Below are 20,199 nucleotides of genomic sequence, written 5' to 3' on the forward strand. Positions count from 1 at the left end.
CACAGAAAAGGATAAATTTGGAATTTCCAATTATCAAATTTTGGAATATATAATCTTAAGGACAATTATAGTTACTATTTTTCTTAAAGCAATGTACAGTGCCTGTAGAATGGAATATATGTAGCCAGAATTTTTTTTGAAAAAACTAGAACAGAAGGAGGGAATATGCACTAATTTATAAACTCCACAATTTAAATATGTCTCCATAAATGTTACTGAGAAGTGTGATTCTTACCACAGAAGCATAGTGAATTTTGATAAAATTACAAGCTGAGAATTGCATCTGACAGTCTACCATAGCATAGTAACACTCTGTCACTCATGGGATCTGGTTTCAGCGTGGATATATGACTTATCCTTTACTGAATTTATAAACTTTTTAAAGCTGTTCTGCTTGTAAATGAATAAAAAATGGTCATATAATGTTGAGAGACCCCAGATCTGCTCAATAATGTAAAAAAGTGACAACAATACCTTGATGAAAAAGATGACAGTGTACGATCCTCTACACACTTCTAAAAAGTTACAGTAAATTAACACAGTACTTTTAAGTAGTAAAATATTCCAAGAAAAGTTTCACAGTGAAATGAAGTGCACTCTAGCTTCACCTAGTGAACCTCTATGTCAACGCTTATTTAATTATCTGTTTTAAAACAGACATTTTCCTTCCAATTCTTCTAAGTTGAAATTGTGTCCTATTTTAACATCCAGAAACTGAACACAGTTGAACTATTATATTAAAACAGTGATAAATTTCAGATCTAAATTTAGAAAGAAATCAAGAAGCATAACCCTTTCATAACTGACTGTACAATAAAAAAAAATAATATTTAAATACAATATGGGGAAACAATTATTAGATAAAAAATATTTAAGGGATGTTTAATCATCAACAGATCAGTATTTAACATTGATACTAAACATGCAGAATAAGTTGTGTGTTAAATTATATGTTAAAACAGTGTGCAACTCCCTGTTTTCTCTTTCAAATGAAAAAGGGAGAAAGTCTCCAGGAATGCAAGTAGGATGAAAGATAAAAATTAATAAAGTCAGGCAATTGAACCTGAAGACCTGAGCCACAGCAGTAACAGCTAGCAGCGTTTGAGTTATTTTACCCAGAATTGATTATCTGTTACACTACATTGAGATATCTAGATTATTGATCTGTAAGATTATGGTACTGGGGTCTCCCCACTTTTCCTCCAGGCACACCGAATGGAGTTGCAACAAATAACACTAAGTAAGGACTACTTTGTTATTGTTGTCACCCTTCATGTAGAACACAGCAGTTACTTTTTAATTTAAAATCAATGAACGTCTGAAAGGCAGCCTTGTTCCTTCAGCATAAATGAATTATTCACCTTTGCTGAGCACAACAACCCGATCACCAGCCAAGGTGAGAGTGGGTATTTCTTTGTCGTTGTCAAAAATTCTGTACATCGCAAATAAACAACAATATGCTAGAGCACCAATTAAGCTTTGTCAAACCAGGCTTTATGGCCACTAACATCAAACATTAAGCTAACTCACAATTCTAAAGCGGCATTTGCTAAAGCGGCCTTCTTAACATTTGATATGCACTGTCAATGTAGATCACAGCAAAACAAAAAGCTTTTTTAATTTTTTTTTTTTTTTTTAAGAGGAACAGACAAGAACTATCACTGCTCTGGAACTGGCAGGTTAGACAAAATGTGGTATTCTGAAGCTGCACAGTACATTTTGAAATGCTTGTAATGGGGGTATTATAAAGTAGGGAGAACTCTGACCCTCAATCAGGCTCAGTTCAGCATTATGTTTCTCAGCATTAAATCAGAAAAGTGCAGATTACAGAAAGGAAGAAAGCTATTTGCCTGACTTCTCTCTACTTACCCCTAGCTTGCTTCCAGCTATCATTTATAAATAGTGCTCTGGAGGGAAGCTAGGCATTTTATTAGGGAAAAAATAAAATTTGTTAAGACCACCTTGCCTGAAAACTTGGCTTTTGATATGCTGGTGACAGGGACTAGAGCAAGCAGTGTCAAATGGAATAATTTTAAAGGAAAGACAACAGGAACTTGTCGCCTCATTGTATGCATTTACAAATAGAGGCTTTTCAGAGTATTAGGCCTAGTTAAAGCTGCCCTCTGGATAAAAAGTGTTCCCAAGCAGCCTCAGACAAGCTTGGGAGACAAACAGATGTGACTATGGTCCCTGGCGTTTGGCAAGAACACTCACTGTCAATAAGAAAAATATGAGCATGGACAGGGCATCAGCTGCACCACGGCCGAGCAGGCCTGCAAGTGTCATAGCAGAGGCAAAGTTGTGGCAGAGGGAAATAAGAGGGCTGCAGAAGCCAGGCTGGTGTGAACTTACACTAGCATGCCAAGAATTTTTTTGTTGTTGTTGTGTCATGCCTCAACATATTAAACAAAACCACTGGAAAAGCCACTGTCAGTTTTTATTCATTTTTTGTCTTGCACACAGTGTTTGGTTTCTCCTTTCTGTGTGGTAAATAAAAGCCTCAAAACCAAAGACAGAGTGCAAAGGCATAACAACAAAAAAGCTATCGAAATAATAAATAATAAACACAATAAAAATAGTTTTGATACAGCAAATACTTTTCTAGAAGCAATGACATGTAAAACAATTCACAAGCATCTATGCATTCTTGTGACAAACATTCACTCTAACAGAAATTTTTGTTACCTCCTCCTTAAATAGTCTCCCTATAATTTCTTTTTTCAAGGTAATTGCCCTTACTATGGTAACATGCCTAGTCTCTTTAAGCTCCCCAAACATTTCTATTCATGCCTACACGACACAATCTCTTTTCCTGTAATTTTTATAGCTCAGTAAGCAAAGACTTTTGATGAATACCGTTTCTGCAGTTACACATGTTCACCTCTCCAAGACATTTGTAATAGGCTATGTCAGATTTCTATCTATCCTGACCTCTGCAGTCAATGGACCATTTGGTTACATTCCCCAAATAAATGTCTGTTCTGTGGGGGAACCTACAGCTGCACTGCTTTAACTGCAACCCATCTTCTGAGCAACTGAGTACACAAAGTGGTTCTGAACTCTTTCACTAGTAGTTATCACCTTTGCCGCTATCAGAGTTCTAAGTTCAGCAGTCCAGTCACTGAGAAGGATAGTACAATAAAAAGGGTGTAGGACAGCAGTTACTCCTGAACATGAGTTCTAGCTCTCTGATTTATTACATGCTTCTGTAATCACTATCATCCCATATGTAAAAAAAAGAAAACCCCCGAATCCCACCAAAATGCTAAAAAAAACCCTCTCCCCTGAATTAAAAAAACCCCATTCAAACTCAGTAATTGTTCCACAGTCTCTTCAGAAAGATGCAATGAAAACAGTGTTACACAGCAGACAGCTTCATATGCACTAGTACAATGGCCTAAACTAGCAAGACTGCCATCTCATTTGGGGGAGCTCTGTGTACCAGTGTATTTAATACAAAATGTTTGCATGTTTATTTTATATGTCTCATTGTAGCAACATGTCTGTTGATCACTTTGTCTGTCTGCTGTTAGCAGCTGTCACTTTCCTTGCAAGCTGCAATGCTTTATTTGATATCAGGGCAGTTGCTTTTGTTGGTGCACTGTAATTGTGCCGGTGGTTACAACATCATTGAAGGCAAACTTAATTTGGTCCCTTAGTATATTTAGTGTCAAACCACTTAGCACATGACACTATGACATTGCTAAGATTGCTTGTAAGTAATGGAGGTGATGGTTTTATGTTCTGTTTCTGTCAAAAATGCATAAAAGTACTGATTACTAACAAAGGCAGATGTAGAAGAGTGTGTTTTTTGTTTAACAGTATTTATTACTTTTCTGTAACTCTAACTTGGAAAATTCTATGCAGCATATTACTATGATGCAATAATGTTTTCAAGAAGACTGATTTCTATTTCAGAATTAGATGAATTGGTAATGCTCAATACTTGCCTATCCCTTATATTCCACTTAACATCTCTCTCACCTGAGGAACAAATCCCCAGCAAATAGTGACACACCGTTCTGCCACAGTATCAGTGCATTCCTGCAGATGGCTGTAGAACTCTTCAAGTTTATCACCACTGAATGCTTCAGCTAATGGAGAGGCTTGATAAAAGTTTCTAAGTGAACTTCTTTCACAAGAGATTACAATAAGGTAAGAGTTGACTGGATGGCATTTTAGAAGGGACTTGAGAGAATTATTCTGAAGAGAAAATCTAACTGAAACTGTCAGTTCTGTCTTAAAATATAGATATGAAATAGATATGAATATGGATATGACCGAAGAGAGAATGCAGTGAGGAACACAACTCACTTTAAGCTTGAAATAAGCAGACAATTTCTTATAAATTCAAATTGAGTAGGGAGTGTGTGAAGCAATATTCACAGAAGCAGTTAAAAATGAAAAAAAACAGACCTCACAACTGCATAACAGAGAAGCAAGCCAAAAAAATGATTAAAAAAAGTTGATTGTGTGGAACAGCTCAACTTTATAAAATCAAAGAATAACCTCAGCAAATCTCCCATTATTTAAATACCTTTTACACAAAAATATTACAGAAATGGTTCTCATATCCTTACACAGAATGGACCTGTAGTACAGATTATTTCACTTCTTACATGGTTTTAAAATGTAGACACTGCTGTATCTGGTGGCCAATGGAAATGCATTGATCTGCACTGCTTAAATAAGACAGTTTGGATCATCTTTAACTCTTACTGTACCTTTCTAAATCTCCAGAAGTGGCAGACAATGGCTTCAAGAGCATCTGAGTCCATGATCATGAGTTTATGATGAGGTTAGACGTAAATACCATTAAAAAACTGTTATATATGTATCTCTAAATGTCCAATTAGCTGATTAGGTAAGATGAACACAAAATTCTACACTTCCATTTGACCGAGTCTCCAGAAGTATGCACTTAATCAAAAGGTATCATGTCAAATACATGTACTAGGCAACTGGTGCTGTAAATTTGGGAAGACGATTCTGTATTATCTAGTTATAATGAATACTTCTAATCTTTGCCTCTGGCATGTATCTCAATATAACTACAGAAAAGATGCATGATGATTTCATAATATTACACTGAAATATGCAAGGCATGTTTGTTTTTGAGGAAAAATATATGAAAAACAATGGCTAAGGAATTTTATAAGGAAACATTTCCTCGTTCCCTTGTAGTACACAGCTTGGCCAAAACATGGACACAGCCTCTGGTCTCCATTTGAACACCTTGAGAAAAGCAACATATGTGGTAATTAACTGTTCATGGGGCACATGCGAGGATGGCACCTTGTCCATTCTGAAGAAGGTACTGACATTCTTTCACTCTCTCAAGTATGCACAGTGCATATGCACTTCCAGTACACAGCACAAGACACTACTTTGAGGTCAACATTTCTGGGGAGTAGATGAAGATAGAAAAGAGTGAACAAAACAGTTGCTTTAACAATGAAGATCTGGACTCCACATCTTAGCATGGTATAGGGCAATCATGAAAAACAACCCAGCAATGTTTTGTTAAGAACATTTGAGATACACCTCACTCAGTACACATTTACCCGACTTCAGGTCAAATTAGTGTCTGAAATCTATTTTGTTATTTGTTACAGAAGCACGTCACATGCAGCAATCTGGGCAGTCAGTATATTAAATGCCAGACCACAGTCTACAACAAAGCTGCTGTAACAGCTGCATTCTTGGTGAACAGTTCCTCACCTGGAAAAAATACACTTTTGATAATGGGACACTGAGATCATATGCTCAGGCTGTACATTAGGTCTATCTCTATTTCCATCAAACCCTCTCAGAGAATGAGAAGAACCTTCACAGCTTTTATGGAAACTGTGAAAGCAGCATTGGTGATACACAATATTGGAAGACAGATTCCTGGCAATCGGAAACTAAAGAATGACATCATCTATACAACAGATTGTTTCATCTGCCTTCACAACTGTGAAAAACTATTACATTAACCAGAAGAGCTACGCACTTTATTTTCCTTTTATTAAATCTTAAACAGATGTGATAAAACCATGCAACTCCTTTCACACTATGCCAATCTGTTCACAACACAACTTTAAACATAAGGGTGACATACCGGTATTATTGAAAGTCCTAGTGCAATCCTATTATGCGAAGAATACAATCTTCCCCTGGCCCAATCAGATTACCTCATCACCTAATACTATATTCTAATACGTTCCTTTCTGTTATCTTTTTCAGCACTTTTAAGTGTCATTCAGACACAGTAGTCATCCAAAATTTACCTGAACTCTACAAACCTACACATTCAACTCCAAATTGGCATAATTTTAGCAAACACAATGGAAAATAAAAACTTACATCGCTACATATGTTTTGACACCCAATCCAAGTCAGTTACGCACTTTATTTGTGATTTGAGTCTCTAAAAAAAATTTCTGTAGTAGAGGCCTACTGCCCTCAGAAAGGATAATGCATTGTTTTTTCTTGCTTCTAATTAGTAATTTAAGCATATGTTCAGCATTTAACTCTAAATGTTTGCCTTTTCCCCAAGCTCTAAGACAGCTGTCCAAAATGTGAATGCCAGAAAACATTTAAATATCAACATCTGTTGAATTATGTTAATTTAGTGTAATATAATTGGCCATGAGTTGGAATTGATCAAAAGTATATGAATTACACAAAGGCAAATCCAAACCAATATCTTGGTGTACAAACAAGTCACCAAGGAACAGTGAGGGAATAAAACCAAAAATCCACTTCTGTCAAAAATTAAATAGCTAAAACTTACAGTTTTCTTCATCAAATGACATGATTTCACATTTTCAAGACAGGAAATGAATATTTAGACTCATTCAGAATATAAATTTTGTATTCAGAATATTTCTAAGTATTTTTGACAGTAAGTTCCATTATTGTTTTGTGTCAAGTAACACCTGATAAAAATAATGCTCATATTCATGAAATGCTGAAACAGTTAGAAAACAGATTGCAGTAATAGAATACCATCCTGTTACAAGACAATATTGTTTCACAAATTCTAAAGCAAATATTCTTTGGTTTTTTCTTCATCTTGCAACAACATTGTTGATATCCAAGAGATATGGGCCCTGATCCTGCTCTGAAGTGATATGGAAAGTATCTTTACAACTTGAGCACCATGGGCTTGAACAGATACTTCCATGGAAGGACCTGATAGCTTACTCAGCTACATTATTTCTTCCAGATATTTCTGGATACATATTTGTTTACTAAGTATGACATTCACTAAATAAACTCAGTGCAGGACAAATGTATTTTGTTGAAAAGACATTAAAAAACACATCTTAAAGTTCTGGATTACACTCATATATAGAGTTAGGTTAAATTACTGCAAACATTAGTGTCATACTCAAAATCCTTTATTTTTAAAACAGGTATGGGACAAGAAGTAACACTAAAAATCCAAGTATCTAATACAGTAGCTCAAAAATGGAAGAAAGAAAATGTCTTATCAGGTTGGAAGCACTCAACACTCAACCTGTATGCCAATTTCTTTCTCCACCTCTGTGCTGGGAAGGTGAGCAAGCGTGGCTAGCTGGAATGAATGTGGTCCATTCTAAGAGACCAGTAATTCAATTAATGTAGGTAAATAGCCAGTGCAAAGTAACGATTTTTAATCAGTCATTCAGACCTAGATCTGGACCAGCGATCCAGCAGCTTTTTGTCATATTACAACCATTGTGGTCAGTCCTTGACCTACTGCCTGCCAATCACTTTTAAGAAAATAACAACTCTGCAGCTGGACCCCAACATCATTCTCCTCCTTAATCTTTTTCACTTCCCTATTTTAATACTACGCTTGAGAAACAGCTCTTCAAACAATCTTATTGTCTGGTCAAGATATAAGAGTTACAATTCAGTCAATAATCTGATAAACAAAGATAGAACTGTATGTAAGTTGGGGTGAGGGGGGAAAAAATTAAATCCCTAAAGCTGAGACTGAACATTAAGCAAACTATGCTTCCTAACATTCTGCACCCATTCCCCTTAGTAACTGTCATGCAACCCCACTGAGTACAAGGGGTCTGTGTGTAGAAGAGTAAACGCAAAATTTGACTTTCTAATAACAAATGTGAGCAGGTAAGAGAAAGTTAGAGAAAAATTGACTTTTTTTGTTCCTTTTTAGTTTCAAAATTCTTTAATTGCAAAAACTTTACTTCTGTCCTTCTGCTCTATATTATTAATTAGCAATATCAACACTTTAAAACATGCATATGAAGTAACAAGAGAATGGCAAAACTAATTCCAAAATCCAAAAATCAGCAGGCTGAACAGTGTCCTTCGCTTCCCTTTAGCCAGGACAGTTACTGTCAGTTTCCAAATAGGCTGAAATGTATTGTTACAATAAATGATCACAATTTCACAACATCAAGAAAGAAAATAAACATGAAAATTTTATGTAACTTGAAACAAACTACTCAAATTTCCTTCTAAACTCTTTCTCTCCTTACACAAAGCCACAGTCTGAATAGAAGTCAGCGTGCCTATGCCTCAGAATTTTACTGAATGTACAGTAGTGGATGCGAGATACAGGGATTTCTTCAAGATTAGTAGGAACTCAATGTAAAAATTGCACAAACAGTTTAATTTACAATAAGAACAGAAAGAGGCAAACCCACCCTTCCTTGAGGCATGGCTATTCACCCTCATGTTTGTAGTATGCAGCTTTCATGTGCCTGTGTGGTGAACCAGGTAGACACATCTGCACCACATTTCTTGTGGTGCAGGAGATGTTGGGACAAATGAGTGGTGGAAAAACACTGCAAAACAACCTTTTTTGATTGCAATGCTGCTTAACAATACGTTAAATAGTTTGTGGAACTACAGTGCAAGTTATTGCACATAGTTCCCGCTCAGACCTTAAACAGCAGGAAGGGTCTTCACACCTCTGAAGCCCAAATTAACTTTATCCTTATGCTATTAACATTTTAACAGGTAAGCTGAGACAACCAAAGCCTGAGCTCTGGAGCTAAAAAAGAGTCTAATGCAGTTGAGTGTGAGAAACAAGCATACCATGTGCTAAAATTCAGGTACTTGAAAATGAGACATTTGCTATCAATTCATTCAGGGGAAAATTCAATCCAGATGGTACTTCAGGAGGATCCAGAAGTACATAATTTCTGGAGGTTATCTGATTTTTTAATTATATGTATTTTTTAAAATCAGGACTAATTGACTTCCTGTTAGTTAACACACTCACGTGTACCTGGAATTGAATTTTAAATGACAAATTTTCAGTATCATTTAGCATCGTATTTATATACAATATTATAAAGTGTATTAGATTTTAGTGCAATAACAATGAAATTTGGCTTGTGGTTTTGTACTTAATTAGTTTTGCACTAAAGATGCTATGAAACTGCTCAGATCATAAGGAAAAATGTACTTTCAAAGCAGAACATGGGCTCTTCAGAGTTTCTGCTATTTTTGCAAATGTTCTCATTATGAAAGTTGCATTAAAATATGACACTTTTAAGACACTTAGTGACTAATATTCATTTAATCAATGGATACTTTAAATCTATCCATGAACCAATACTGAGGCTTGAATATTTCCATAAAATTAAAGTATCAAATACTGGCTACATTTTGAAAAAACAATCAAACCATTGTTGCCCCATTCCCCTCTCCCAGATGAAAATCTTTTTGGGACCTTAAAAATGAGGCAGTATAGAAAACACAATCAGGAATTGCCCTCTTCCAAAATGGCACCATCTTTTATTCTTCCCAGAGAATAAAAATACTAAACTGATAAAATTATGTTGTCCCTGAGCGTGACAGCAAGGGAGGAAAGCAATGTGTCCTCAAACATTCACATAATTTAATCTGGAACTGCAAATATTATTAAGCACCAATCATAACAGCACAGTTACTGCTTCATGGCACTCCAAAGAGGAGATAAAACTGCTTAGTTGTTAATTTCTAATGATGTAAACACATTTGAATTTTAATGTTATATCTGAATCTCCCACATTATTAGCTCTGGGGTTAAAAGATATTAACTTTAATAATTTTACACTTGAATTAAAAGGTGTGTTTAAATATTACTTTCTTTTAAAGTATTTTTGTTGAGAATATGTGTTCATGTGATGGTAGAAGTGAATCACCTAGTAAAACAGCTATGCATTCCTTAGCTTTACTGCAGTGTAAGTATGTGCACGTTTTCACATACAATTTTCAAAAACTGGTTGAATTTACCTCCTCTGGTATTGTAATTTCATTCCGCAAAAGCCACATTAAACAATTACAGTTCTTGTAATTAACCAGTAGCCTAATGTACAGTTTTCTTATCCCAATCCATTAACAGCTGCTCAAAAAATGTAGTAATTAATGGTTTCATTTATTTTTGGCAAACCTGCAGCTCGACAAATAGTTTTGTATCTGCTGCAAATTAGGACTCCTTCCCAAACAACAGATGACACGGTGGGAAAGAGGGAGCAGGCAGAATCCTTGCACATTTTTGTCTCTTTAGAAGATCAAATAAAGAGCAGCTGTAGTGCTATTTGTCACATCTGTGTAAAAAAGTACCATGATGCATATTATCACATGAAAATGAACAAGTGCTGTACAAATAAGGGTTTCCCTTCCAAACTGGGAAAGATCGAAAGCTGTATTTCTAACCAAAGCAGTAATACACTTTTGAAAAGCCCTCAACAAGTTTGGTGTTATTTTTCTTCTTAGGAGCCTCTTTAAATACTAATTCATAGAGAATACTGTTAGTCATAAAAAGTGAAAATACCTGAGTCATCCTCTTGTAGCAAACACCAGGCACATATTTAAACAGGATTGAGAACAACTAGAGAAAGGAGGGAAAGAGACAGTTGCAGAAAACAAGGGGGAGCTTTGACTAATATTCTGGAGTTTTATTGACACTTATCACCATTTAGTTGCATCTGACATGTTTCTTTTACATAACTGTTCTTGTACTACTTCCAGAGTCTGCTTTCCTGAGTGTCTCCTCCACACGTGCAAGGACCTGCATTTCAGTCTGTGCTGTTCACCACGGCAGGAGAAGTCCTCCGAGACTTCTTGCCAGCTCAAAATAGAGCAGCAACAGGTGATCATTGGATGATGGGCACACAGTCCTCCTGCCAGATTATAGTAATGGCTGAGTAGGTGGCTCCTGCTGATTTTTAAAGAAATATCAAAGTACTACCTCTACTTTAAGCTATGGTCTACTTTGCAGCCACAAGAAGTGGCTAACTGGTTTGTACTAGAGCTGTTTTCTGGTTATTTCTGGTTATTCAGATAGTCAAATGAGGATAAGAATACTTTCTAACTTCATAAGGGTATTGTGAGGATAAGTACATTAAATATTAAGAGACAGGCAGACAGTTGTGTGATGGAGGTCCCCCATATATTTATCAATACAATCTCATGTTCAAAATCATGTTATAGCAGCTCAGCAAAATACCATTCAATGCTGTCTCCACTGCTGACCAAATGAAGCTCAACCCTGGGGAATCTTCTTTAGGTAGAACTCATTTTTATAAAATTTTACAAAGGTGACTTAAGAAAATGTGTTTTACCTCATGACGGGAGCAGGCACACAATGAGCACATGATCAGCTATGGCAGTTCAGCTGCCAAGCACCAACTTGTTAACTCGCCATAACTCAATCATGTTCAATTGTTTGCCCACAGCCTCAGGCTACAGACAGACATTTGGTCTGCTAACAACTGCGCCAGATGAAGACATTACTATCCCAAGCTATTTGTTATCACACATCTGCTGGAGATTATCATCTCCACAGCTCTGCCGGAGGAACAAATCATGTGAGTACTCCCTAATATGGTTTGTACAAAACCAGCCAATTTAATTTAAATAGGTGAGTTGAACTAACCAGGCTGGTTTTGCCCAAAGCATATTAAAAAAAAATGAAAACAAAAAAACCTTCTTTACTGGCAAAAGAGTAGAGGATGAAAACAAGCAACTGGAAGAATAAACACCTTTAAGCAATGTAGCTGGATTGGGGAGGGGACTGTTCCTGTCCTAATGCAGAGAGATAATGTAAACAGAGAACTGTTTCAAAGGCTATACAGGAGAAATAAACGCAGCTTCTAAACCAGTATTATTTAGTAGTTTTTATATAATTTAAATAATTAATGGGAAAACTACGTATCTGTAGATTAAAGCTTATCTGTAAAGGTAGCATAAATATACATTTATATATGTAAATGTGTCGAATACAGAAGATCACATGTGTTGAACTGTATCAGCATAATATAATCTATGCAGGTTCTAAGTTTTATGGTGTAGGACTGTCCGCCTCCTTAACATTTGGTTCATCAGTAGCTATATCAACAGTTCTCAATCTAATTATCTTGCCACTAGTAAAAGTTCATGTCAGTTTATATAGGAATGGCTCATTATTATTAATTTTGACAGAACAAACCTAATACAAGCAACCCAGTACAGTAAAGCTCACCCAGAACGTATCAGTATTATTTCACCACAAAGAGACAGCTGCAGATCACCACCGTGCTTAGAGCTCCACACCTTTCTGATGTATTTACAGAGTGAATTATTCCACAAGTCACTGATCTAATGTAATATGGGTATTTACATACTGTCTACATGCTGAGACAAGAACTGTGTTCAGTCATCCAAAAGGGGTAAGAAAAGTCAAGACAAGCACAGAAAAATGTGTGTGCACATACATATCCATATACATACAAAAACCAGAAAAAAGGTCTTCCACAACAGCAAACAAAAGATAGTCCCACAACAAGAAATGTTGTGTGAAAACAGAGACCCAGAGAAATTCAGTCTTGCAATAAAAGCAGATTAAACTGTATTCTGGATAAGTACAATAGTTTTATAGAATGTCCAATACTTACCCACTGCTGCTGTTCTATCACTGCATTTAGCAACAAACAGTAAGACAAAATAAGGTCACAGCCATAACTTTTTGTATGCCTCTTGTTAAGGGGGTTACTCATCTAAATTACCTTGATGTGTCAACTGTAATAGCTTAGCACATGCAAGAACTAATTTAGAGTCAATTTTAGACAGCTTCAGACTTTCAGGTGTGAGTCAAGACTTGCATTCAACAGAAGATTTAACTGCATATGCATGTAGTACACTGAAATAATTAAAGATTTACTACAATGTTACTTAATTCTGTAACAACCTTGTGATATTTGATTGGTATCATTGTAGTTCAGTGGCTTTTAAAGTATTTGGGCACATGCAAAAATCTAAATGACAGATTTCCATATGATGATTTCATACATAGTAACAAAGATGCACATTCGCAACTAATGTGACATTCACCATTTTATTAACTCTGAACAATATTTGCTACTAAACCAGTAGTTTCTATAGGTAACTTGTTAAGCAGAAACATTTTCCTTCCCTGTATTGTCAAAACTAAGATTAACCCCTTTGGTAGAAGTGATAATTTAAAATTAAGTCATAACAAAATCAGCCTTCAATATTAACCACAGATAAATCTGACATATGTCACTACACACCATGAATTTCATTTGTAAGGAACAGAATACAGAGGAATTGTTTTGAACTGAATGAAGATAGGTACTATGAACATATGAGGAGATGCACTATGTATTCATTTTGTGGTGTTCCTATATATCTGAAATTCAATCTCTATTTTGGTTGTAACAGCTTTTGATAAAAAGCAATATTTTAGGTTAACACTTAAACTATAGGAAGAAAGTAGTCACCTGACATGCTATTGGCCTGAGAGAGAAATATTTGCACATCGTGCAAATTAAATTTTTATTTTCAGCAGCTAAACTGTAGCAAGAATGTTAAAATTTGTTCAATATGCATCTTGTAAGGTGTATATGACTTGATATTCTAAGACAGCAGATGGCCTGTTACAAATTTTGTTTTCATGGAAATTTGAGAATTTCTCTTCAAGTCACTTTAAAGAATCCATAGTAAAGTTTCTGTGGTAGGCAGAGAAAGCGGTGTTTTTTTGAAGAAGTACAAATAACTGTTTTGAAATAACCTGGCTCCATCCGGAGGAAAAAGCCTTTGAAAACAGAGATGATGGTACCAGGAGATGTTAGCAGGTGACCTTGCCGTTTTTAAGGGTATTACAGTATGATAATATACTGTGGTATTATGTATGTCATAATAATTGTTTATGTAAGTGTTACTTTGATATTACAGATATTTTATGGAAAATGCCAGTCTTCAGTCTTGGACTTGCCACCTATTGCTTCTACACAAGCCTGCCAGATGTTTACTGGGATAATAGTCTACTGCTGATTGGACATGAAGAACAGCTGAAGATCACTTCAGCTATTTAACACCATTTTAAATCTAACTGCTTGTGTAGGTAGCAATCACTTCACAAGAGCTTCACTGGTCAGAATAACAAGACGTAAGTTATGACTGATTCCTCAAACACCATTTTAAATTGCTGCAGCATAAAAAAAGATCCTAAAATTACTTAAAAATTAATCTATTTCTTACTGCTCACTTTATATCCACTTTATACTCTCAGAGTGTGTTTATGGTGAAAATTTATATCTAAAGTGAACTCATTCTAAAATTCTGAGCAAAAATATGATTTAACAAGTGCACTTGCCAGAAAACATATGCGGAATTTTTTTTCTGATTTTTTTGAATTAATATAAAAGGTTTAATAGACAAAGCTTTCTGAAGATGAATGACCAACACTTGCATAACCAATGTTTTAGAGCGTGTAACTAGAACTTGTATACAATTACATAGATTCATATTTAATATGTATGTTTTTGAAAGAAGTACTGGTCTCCCTTCCAGATATTCATCAAAGTAAGTATTTAACAGTATTAAAAACTTATTTCAGGATGACCACACATATACTAGAAGACAAGTGTCTGAAAGACAACCATCTCACTCAAAACTATAGTATTACATGATGATATAAATCTATTATAAACTTTTTTCAAAAAGTCATTTAATAGCACATTGTCATCTTTAACAGAACAATATAAAAATTGTGTAAGGTGTTGCGCATAGGAAGGGAAATATTTCTGTAGTTTCTCACTTTAAAAAAACCCCCTAGAATTAAAATAATTTTTTGGCAGAAGAGATTCAGCAGGTAACATGTACATAAAAAACCCTCTAGGAACAGACTCCTAGACCAGTGCCCATCAGTTTAGTGTTGAATTTTTTGTCTGTTGAGTGGGAGGAAAAAAGCTAGAGGATGGAACTAGATTAGTTTTTAATAAGTCTTCACAATGACATTTTTATTGTCAAAATATGATATAAAAACAATTTAAGTGTTACAGTATTTGAGCTATCTTCTTGATTTCAAAAGTATGTATGCATAATGGTAATTTTATACATTTTCAGCACTTAAATGCCAGAAACACAAACCTCACTTTGGCATCCGTTTAATTCTGATATCTACTAAAGAGATTAAGTTTAGTAAGTGTAGTTGGATATAGTCACCAGTAAAGTCTAATACCCATTTTAGGCAAAAATTATGCCATATAGAAGAATTTCTTGAAAGTAAATCATAAAAAACCAGAAGACTTCTGAAAATACCCCAAAAGAATGGTGTAATTTCTTATATAAAAATCTGAGTTAAGAAATCAACAAATTCATAAACAGTATTAACAACTGCAGCACTAACTTACCTGCTAGCTGTTTTTACAGAGCTGTTCTTCTTGTGTCCTCTCTCCGATCTGTTGTCTCGCAAGAGTTGAAGCTATTAAAAAAAAATGTTCAGAATAGTCTCACAAGCTATGCCTTTATTTGCTTTTCAGAAATGTTACCCTGACAATGCCATTCTTTCCTGTCTTGAGTAATCTTTCAATACTTTTTACCCAAGACTCTAAGAGATGAACATCTAATAGAATTTTACAATAATTGCAAATATTTCAAGTTATATCCAACAATTTAAAATTCCTAAATAATTGAAAATGTAAAAATTAAAACATTCTCAAAGCACATTAGAAAGCAATGCAGTTCATAATTTAACAATTAATTTCACTGTAAAATTTTACCATTTTCACAATTTCAATTTAAATTTTAAAAATTGTACAACAAAAACTGTTGGAGAATACTTAAATTATGAAAAACTATTCAGGTTGGCACTTGTATCTAAGCTGTTATGAAACAGTTATAAACTCCTCTAAGCCCCAGGAGCTTTTGTAATTTGAAAGTTGCAGAATCAACAAAAACATGGTATTAAAGCTTCCCATAATGGTGGGCAAGTAGGAATAATGAAGGATTCATTTAACTGAAACGGTGACTCAGTTTCTGGAACAAGTTCCAATTCATTCTTTTTATTTTTAGACAAATAAAGGAAGACATTTCATTCAGACTGTCTCCAATACTCAGAAGTCTATTTCCAGCATTATGATATTTGTCAGGATGAGTAAAGTGGCAGTAACAGTAAAAAATGACTGTCAGAAAGTTACATCAAAGAAATTAAAACTAGACAGTACAAAAAAATACATGTTTCTTGAAACTAGTCATATATTGAAGAAAATATAGAATGAAAGAATGTTTAGAAACAGACTACAGGTAAACGGATCTAATATTCACAGCAAACACATTTAAAAGTCCACTGGAAATTAGAAAATTATGTAATTTAGGACTTGGCCAACCACACCTTAATGTTGTACATGAGCATGGACTCCTAAAAATGACACCTATCTATAAAATTAAACTTGATTATGTTTTCCCCAACTCTCTATAGCTTGCTTCTTGTATAAGGTGTGCTCCTCATCATTTCAACTATCTAGTTCCTAGATGCAGTAAAATAGTGCCGCCTGTTTTTATAAGACAATCTGAATGATACATAAAGGTAAGACACCTTATTCTGATATACTTTGGCAAAGTATTTTTTAAATTTTCTTAGTGTCAATGAATCAGAGCACTTACAATTCATATTTAAATGTAGTCACAGTTTTTACCAGTATGACATTCATACAATCATTTCATGATCAATTTAAGGAGAACAGTCTTACTGTTACCAATATTCTCTGGCTGATAAGTAAAGTGTAGTTATAGCATGTATAAATACAGATCACCTGCCAGACTTTAAATTTAGCTAGTTAATTACTTGTGTTCTAACATAACTTGCACTCCAGAAATTAATTAAAAGAGAAAGTAGTAAAGCTATGCAGCCAATAGTTATACACTATGAATCTTCACAAATTCAGTGAGAATTTTATAGGCTGCCAAAATTGTCATAATTACATTGCACCATCATTCTCATTTCTTTTACTTGTCTAAAAGAAATAACCCATTATCTACCAGTACCCCCTATATTATTTGATGACATTAGGTTTACTTCAAATTCATTTATAATCTGTAAGTTACAAATACAGTGATCTTCAGATAAGCTCTGAAAACACAGCTCTTAGGAAATATGAAATAAACACATAAAATTTAAAATTAATTCAAATCTACTATTATCTGAGAAAAATGAATTAATTTGTGATTATACACCAGCTAAAGCAGATGTTTCTCACACTCTATGCTGAATGGATATGGCCAGTATGTATGATGTAAGTTAATGTATTTCTCAGCACGGAAACTTCCATATTGTTTTACGCTTAGAAACTTTTAAAGAAGTAAACAGCACATCTTCAGTGAACTACTCTGTTATGTGAGACAATCAATATATTAAAAAAATCAATTAAAAAAACCCAAAATCACTCAAACTCATTCTAACCTAGCAAATTTGACTACTTATAGCATCAAAATTTCAGGAATAGGATAAAGATTAGCCCAAGAGAACTTTTTATCGTGATGAATTAAGACAAAGTATGCTCAATATTTAAAATGCTCTTTTTGATGTGTTTCTTCTACTAGGAAATGTGTTTCAAAATAATAAGAGTTAAATACGAATCATATAAAGCCATCTATTTAGATGTTAGATGTCAGTCAGCTTACTGTAACATGTTAGAAGTTCACAATTTACAGCTAAAACTGTACTATGTTTTATATACTTTGGCAGTTTTGGCAAGTAATATAACTGAGAGATTCGGCTTTCTCTGGAGTTCAAAAGAAGGGGGAGGGGACAGGAAAGACTACACACTACAACTTACTGGAGCTACAAGTGTTCATGATGGATCATCCTAAGATGAACCTGTCCAAGATTCTATAGATCTTACTTCATTCTGAAGTTTCAAATCCAATTAAATTTGTAAATGTACTAGCAAGCTCACACAGATCTAATGAAATCAACTATGTTATATCAATTTTTACCAACTTAAAAAATGTACTATGGAACTTTAGTCTTAAATTTCAATGCACTGATGATGGCTACTTTTACTGAAGAGTTGAAGAGAGTTTATGAAATAAAACCAGACTTACGTTCACATTTTATAGTTCTTGGACAGTATGTTCTGTTTAAACCTTACTACCATCCATAAAGAAAGGTATTCCTCCATGTCTGAAGACAAGCTAAAGAAATATGTGCTATATTGTTTAACAAATATTAAATGTGTCTTCACATTTCCTCAACCACATCTCTAGGCTTGGACCCCCTAGGGACTACATTGTAAGGGCTCAGACGACAAACTAGTGAGATATTTTCACCAATATCTGCACCACGATGAAGATTTACCAGTTCCTTTTTTACTGCTGTGGTTGTTTTAACCAATGAAATGCAGAAAAATGGAATTGAAGATCTTCCTGTAGAAGCCTGCCCGCTCTTGTCACTGTTCTGTATTTCTTGATTTTGCGAGTCAAATATTTTGCTTTCCAGCATTTTGAGAAACGCAATATTTGGAGATAATATGATTAACAAAAATAATTAAAAAAAATAATCAGACTTTTCATTTAACCTGTTAAAACTCAAAGACACAACTGAAATTGACTAATTAAAGACTTTTTATTAAGGGACTTTCTGAAATGCAGTGCTTTTAATATGTTTCTTTACAAGAAAATATGAAAACATACCTGCTTTGTTTATAATTTCTTAAAATATTAGCCCACTACCTCTGGAGTAGAGGTAGTTAAATTCCTTTATACATCTCAAGTAAACTGTTCTTGATCAAAGCAGTTCTTACCTGGCTATGTTCCTTCCTAGCCCCAGGGCTAAACCAGTGGCTGTGGGAGAAAAAGAAAAGACAGGTTTAACAATATAACTAACAAAGCACATGCTGTCATATGACCAGTCTGTGCGTGCTTTTGGGTATTTTATTGTCTGCCAGGAAAATACAGCCTTTGGCTATGCTTTATTTTAATGGGATATTTTTATTGAACTCTCTAAGTCTGTAACAGTTTTGAAAGAACGCACCACAAATTTCACTTCTGAGTAGCTATTGGCTTTATAGGTAATTATATTTTGTCAAACAAGCTAAAATAATATATGAACGATTGTATTTTAATATACTATAATGCACGTGCTATAAATAAAAGTAATTCCATATTTAGTACTGAAGCGTTGTTACTTATTAATGATTATAGCTGAAAAGATTTTTAAGTACTGTGGACTACCTGGTAGCTGTTAATGTATTATTTCACAAACTGAGGTCTGATTTTGAATCTAAAGTAGAATTCAAAGTCTATAAATTCAGTGGCTTCATATCTCCATATAGTTGCAGAATTTTGACTATTGGCAGCCTTATTTCAGAGAGATGAAAATTTGGACTAAGACATTGACATGCAGTGACAAGAACTCACAACGTGACTTTCCCTCAATAGCAGTAAAACCATATTAATACTTCACATGCACACTGTGATCACATAGAACCGAATTAACATCTGAGTGTAGCTTTAGTAAGCATTATACAAAGCTGGGGCAAATCTTGACACTTGCAAAATGAAAAGGAGAAGGAAAAAACAACTAAAACAAGGGGGATCTGAAATGACATATAATACCTACATATTACTCATGTAAGTAAGCAATCGGTTTTGGGCGAAGGATAAAATAATTCCATTCATTATAATATTGCACAAAAACCCCATCACATTATCTGCTATTATGCTTGTAAGTTCCTCCAGAAGTATAATCAAAGATTATAAGCTTAACCTAGTCATGCTTTTTCTGAAGTAGTTAAATTCAATGCAGTTTACTCTAATTTTTTCCTCACGGCAGCCACATAATGACACTAAAATTTTTACTTTAATTGACTGAGAAGCAGCAGATTCCATGAAATTGTCTGGTATAAGTTACTCTTTTTTTTTTTAAAGTCACAAATCTGAAAGTTTTGTGGCTTTCTGTCACTCACTTTTTGTGACTTTGCT

At 34.5% G+C, this 20,199-nt stretch overlaps 1 protein-coding gene across 1 annotated transcript in view; it reads right to left on the bottom strand.

Annotated features, from left to right (window-relative positions):
* Window positions 1-20,199, bottom strand: part of GPATCH2 (G-patch domain containing 2) — a 126,364-nt gene that overhangs the window by 16,998 nt on the left and 89,167 nt on the right. The window contains exons 7-8 of the mRNA XM_074863727.1: window positions 19,020-19,059; window positions 15,630-15,700 (exon numbers count right to left, since the gene is read on the bottom strand). Of these exons, the coding sequence (XP_074719828.1) occupies window positions 15,630-15,700; window positions 19,020-19,059 (111 nt within the window). The remainder of the gene's footprint in view (window positions 1-15,629; window positions 15,701-19,019; window positions 19,060-20,199) is intronic.

The sequence above is a fragment of the Strix uralensis genome, chromosome 3, assembly GCF_047716275.1.
Source record: "Strix uralensis isolate ZFMK-TIS-50842 chromosome 3, bStrUra1, whole genome shotgun sequence".
NCBI classification, from domain to species: domain Eukaryota; kingdom Metazoa; phylum Chordata; class Aves; order Strigiformes; family Strigidae; genus Strix; species Strix uralensis.